Below are 5,627 nucleotides of genomic sequence, written 5' to 3'. Positions count from 1 at the left end.
AGGCCCAAAAAGCCAAAAAAACAATGATTTTTTAGGGATATTTTGGGATTTTTTTTTATTTATTTTTTTGGAACAATCACAACAAAACCCAACTTATTAGGACAAAAATACTAATTGTGTGTTTTTTTATTATTTTTTTTAAATGGACAAAACATTGTTAAATTAAGCACACAAAAATTTGACCCAATATCTCAAATACGCCCAAAAATTAGGTCCAATACCTAAAATAAGCCAAAAATGATTTTTTTTGTTTTTGTTTTTAAAAAACCGGTTACCCGGTTTGGATAACTGGGTACCAATCGGAACCGGTCGACTATTGTATAACTAGGTAACCGGTTCCGGTTCTAATTTTTCAAAATAAAAAAAGAGGTACCCCGGTTTCGGTTCCCAGTTTTGGCCAATAACCAAGAACCGGGACCGAATTGACACCCCTAATGGAGATTCATAGCCTAGTTGTGGGTCACTATGGCCATAGACCTAGGACCTGGCTGTGGGTCTCCATGGCTGGGACACATGATGACCCACGGCCTAGTCTTGGGTCTAAGGAGACTCACGGTCAGGTTGCACGTCTCCATAGCTAGGGGAGCTGTGGGTCTCTGGCCATGGAGTTCCCCACAGCGAGGCTGTGGTGAATTCAATTATTTTTAACAAATTGGCAGGGTCTTGACATGACACATTCTATACTTTCCATCCAACTAATTTGTAGATTTAACTAAATGACAAATCAAAATAGAAACTTTAATTTAAGAGATGAATTGCAATAACTTAAAGTTCAGAGGTGATTTGAAATAGGTTAATGATTAGAGGAATGTTGGGCATACAAACAAAATTTACAAAAAGAACTTTTACAACATGATGTTGCACAATATGATTGGAAGGAAGATAAATTCAACTTTTGAAGAACCCAATCATATTGTGCCACATCATATTGTAAAAGTTTTTTTGTAAAATTTGTTTGTAAACTTAACATTTTTCTAATGATTAAGGGGTAAACAATTTATCCTTTACTTTCTTTTTTAAATTATAGAGAAAAGTTTTACCTCATGTTTTGCCAATATATCAAGTGCATCCTCATGCAGCCATAATCTACTACACTTTCCCGGCATTTTGGGATATTCGTCACGAACAATTTCTCTTCCCATGTCTCGAAGCAAATCATGCATGATGAGCTTGTTTCTCTCACCAATTGAAAGAAGACACCGCTGGATGAGGACACTAATTCCAATCTCTGCAAAAAAACCACATGCATCTAATATTTGTATAACATAGTTTTTGTCCATTCCGATAAAGAAACATGATATATCAAGGAATATATCCTTTTCGGTATTATCTCTTAGTGCATCAAAGCTTATTCTAAGCTTTTTTTGAATTTGATCATGAGGGATCCTTTTTAATTTTTCCAATGTACTTTTCCATTCCCGCATGCTCCTAGTGAATAGAAAAGAACCCAAAACTTCAAGAGCCAGCGGTAGTCCTTTGGAATAAGCAATGACACTTCTTGACAAGTCCATAAAATCTTCGGTGGGATAACTATTCCTAAAGGCATGCCAACTAAAGAGCTCCATAGATTCATTTTCACTCATTTCTTTGGTTGTATATACTCCATCCACTTCAAGTGCCTTTAGCAATTCCTCATTTCTAGTTGTTATAATAATTCTACTTCCTGGGCCGAACCAATCACGACTTCTTGCTATGGCATTGAGTTGCTCCAACTGGTCTACATCGTCAAGTATAACAAGTACCCTTCTATTGCGAAGTCTTTCTTGTATCATAATAATTCCTCTATCAACATTATTTACCTCTATCTTGCCTGTCTTTAAGATATCAGAAAGGAGTTGCACTTGCAATCGAACTTGACCATCGGGTTGCTTAGAAGTTTCCCTAATATTTGCAAGAAAACTTTTACCTTCAAAATTATGAAAAAATTGGTTATATATGGCTTTAGAAATGGTTGTTTTCCCCATTCCTCCCATTCCCCAAATTCCTACAATGCGAACATCATTGGTTCCAACCCTTAGCAATGAAGTGATGTCTTGCACACGAGAATCTATTCCAACTGGGTAGAGTGTGACATATAAGTATGTGCTGTTGAGTTCTCTTGAAACCTCTTTAACAATTTTCCTAATAAACTTGGCTTCATGCCTGCAAATTATTTGGAAAGTTTGGTACAAGTAAGCATTTGAATATAGTAAATATTTCATGATGACAGATAAAAGCTAAGAGCATATTTTGGCCACTCTCCCTAAAGACACTAGTACCTAAAATACTACTTGGGCCAAATTTGATTTTATTTAAACATTTGTGAGTATCAACTAGCTTCTAAATTTCCTTTTTTTTTTTTTTTTTAATACAAAAATGTATACATCATATCCCAACTAAACCTTGAGACTTCTAAAGATAAAGTTCTACCTCGCTCTTGTCATGTAGCCCATTCGACCTCTATTGGACCAAAAGAACGAATGAAAAGAAGCATAAAATAGCTAGAAAATAAAAAAAGTGGGCAGTATACATGAATGTGCTGTAGTACAAAATATGAAAAATGCTTTCGGATACATTTGTATTAAACAAATTTAACCTTGTTAACTTTAACTTATTCTGTCTTGATATTCGCTGCATCTATTATTCGTAGCACTGCTTTGATTAGATTTTATTACTAGTTCTTTGGGAAAATTTGAACATAAACTCTTATCACATTCAGTCTTTTTCCTTTTGGTTCCATCCTGCTATTATCATTATTTTTGTCCATCAAATTTGAAATCTATAAGAGAAAGTCAAAGATCTAAAAATGATTGTTTAGAGCGCACTTACCTGTTTGCAGTGTTTCTTAGATCCCACCCTGACAAATTAGCAGCCTCAATCAGAGCTCTTCTCCACCTGAGCACCTTATCTATGTCCAACAAGTAACGCTTTTCATGTTCAGAAAATGCTTTCGCAAAACTACCCGTTTGGTTGCGCACATCCGAGGGTTCAACATCGTAGAAGATAGGCAAAACCAGCTGCCTCACTGTTCTTCGGCACTCCATGATCTTCACAAGTTCCTCCAGGCACCACCTGGAAGCCGCGTAGTTACTAGAGAAGACGATGACAGAGATTTTGGACCTTTGTATTGCCGACAACAGTTCGGATGTAATATCTTCTCCTCTTCGGAGCTCGTTGTCATCTCTAAAGGTATTGATTCCGGTATCTCTTAAAGCAAAATAGAGGTGGTCAATGAAATTCTTGCGCGTGTCTTCGCCTCTAAAACTCAAGAAAACGTCGTAGGTCCAGCTGGGATGGGAGGAGGAAGATGAAGAGAGGAAGGTACTGGCAGCCATGGTCCAAAGAGAAGTTGGTGAGAAGTGGAATATGGCGAAGGACACGGAGATCACAAGGCACGGTCAACTTCCAAATGCATTATTTATGCCCATCATTGGGCGTGAAAGTTGGTGATCCAACGTGTACACGTGAACAACTTGGTTCTTTAGTATATCACAATGGGAGAGGAAAGTCAAACTTCTTATTTGTTTTTGTTTTCCCTGTAAGAAGACAAGTTCCTCTTCCTTTTGTTTTTGGTTTTTTGTTTTTTGTTTTTTGTTTTGCTGTTTTTGTTATATATATATATATATATTAATGGGAATCTTTCAGAATTTATTGAAAAAAAGATCAAGAGCTTAACAGCTCTTACATCGCACGACATAAAGCTTTGATAAAAAATAGCAAAATGCTACGAAATTACAAAGTCATAGATATAATCAAAAAATTCTTACAATCAAATCTCATATATGATATCCGTTAATCCATGTGCAACTTAAGTTATGAAACAGATTTGTTATGGGCAGACTAGATCTAAGACGAATTAGGATCAACGGCAATTTCAAAGAAATTGCCCATCCCCAATTTTGACCATCCAAGCCGTTCTTTCCATGAACAGCCTGAATTATGCCACGTGTGTACAAATTTTATTTCAAAATTTGAACACAGCCCCTTTGTTTTAGAAAAAAAATCCCTCGCCTACTCGTTGCCTATTACATCTCTCTCATTCTCCCTTCTCTCTCTCTCTCCATGATCTCCATTGTAGAACAAGCCATCTCGATTTTCTCTCTCGAGGGTTTTTATATTTAAAAGCATCAAGTTTTTGTTTAGTAGTATTTAGTTACTTGATTGGTGTAGACCTATGATCATCCTCTCCCATTTGTGAATCAAGATCTTGAAAGAAATCTGAGCTCCTCTTCACCAGCAAATTTGGCAATTTGGGTTCCTCAAGTTTCACCTCAACCCCTCCATTTCCTGTGTCTTCCCCGGACTGTTAAATATCATATCTAAAAGGTGTTAAAAATTTCGGAGAATGAGAGATGTTGAGACAGTTGTCAACCTTGGTAGTAACTTGATTCAAAGGCTTGCTAAGAGCAAAAATGGATCAGTAGTAGCAGACCGTGAAGTAGGGGGTGTAGCGGTGGTGCCACCTCTGATGCCTAAGTTAGAAACTTGGATAAAATGAGAGTAGATAATAAGAAAGATAATAATAAATTGAGAGGAATAGTAATGGAATTCACCCTGTCCTTTTATCGTTGGTGGGCTCCTCATTTTATAGAGGCTGTGAGTGAGTGGGTGAGTCCATGTGGGACTCACTTGACTCCCTTGATATATGGAAGTGGTTAAGCAATTTTCTCCTTGATAATCTCTGGGGTAGTTTGCCTGGTGATTTGGCATGCACCTAGACTCCTTTTAGGATATTGAGTTTGTTGAGAGGATATCTCTTATTGAGTTTGTTAAGTGGATATCTCTCCCATAATAATCTCTGGGAGGTTGCATGGTGCTCCCTTCATTTACCTGGATTCATTTTAGTGAGATCTGGCTAGTTATCTCCCAATTTGGTTTGTTATTCCCAGATTGGGTTTGTTGGAGCTTCGCTTCCTTGATTATCGGTTTAGCATAATATGGTGCATAACGGCACGATTTGGGGGGCGTACCAAGCGATGACACATATGTTTGGAAACATGCGCTTGGCAGCTTAGTGGGTCGTGGCATTTAAACCATAGTGGGCTTTTTATTTGGGCTTGCTGGAAATATTTGTTCTCAAAACATATTTTACATTACAGCCGTGAGAGATAATTCCTCACATCAATCTAGTCTTCCTTGACCCAAAGGTCAGGAGTCAACTCACGTCCTCGACCCAAAAGCCAGGACAAAAAGAACAAAAAATAAATCAAAGTGAAAAATTAAAAACAACAAAATCTCACCAGAAGCAGTAGTAGAGGAGCACGGCCTCGTAGACATCCTTAGGAAGACACGACTTGGCACGTGACAAACAAACTCCGACACGCGAGACTCCGTTAGTTGATCAACAAAGAAGCAATGGAATGCGGAGAAGCCGATCGGAACAAGTAGATCTGAGTATGAAGTAGTAGATCTAGATCTAGATCTACAAATTAGATCTAAAACAAAACTACCAAAACGGAGACTAAAAGAGATTATAGAGAAGACACCGAGTACTACTACTAGGGAGAGGAAGAGAGAGAGGGACAAGGAAGTGGGAGGAGGGAAAAACAGTGAAGCCGTTCTTCCCTGCTCTGTGTTTTTTTCTTGCCCCCAAAGCTCTGTTTGAACTTTTTATGGCATATTAAACCTAGTCCATGATGTTTTTTGTA

General features: G+C 37.7%; 1 protein-coding gene across 1 annotated transcript in view; it reads right to left on the bottom strand.

Moving 5' to 3' along the window:
• The window catches only part of LOC132182863 (disease resistance protein RPV1-like), a 107,453-nt gene extending 104,139 nt beyond the window's left edge, over positions 1-3,314 (bottom strand). Inside the window, exons 1-2 of the mRNA XM_059596219.1 lie at positions 2,809-3,314; positions 1,041-2,142 (exon numbers count right to left, since the gene is read on the bottom strand). Coding sequence (XP_059452202.1) covers positions 1,041-2,142; positions 2,809-3,314 — 1,608 coding nt within the window. The remainder of the gene's footprint in view (positions 1-1,040; positions 2,143-2,808) is intronic.
• Between the last annotated feature and the right edge of the window lie 2,313 nt (positions 3,315-5,627).

The sequence above is a fragment of the Corylus avellana genome, chromosome ca5 (assembly GCF_901000735.1).
Source record: "Corylus avellana chromosome ca5, CavTom2PMs-1.0".
NCBI lineage: Eukaryota > Viridiplantae > Streptophyta > Magnoliopsida > Fagales > Betulaceae > Corylus > Corylus avellana.
Note: the sequence above shows the minus strand (reverse complement) of the source record. Positions and strands in the feature narration are given on the sequence as shown.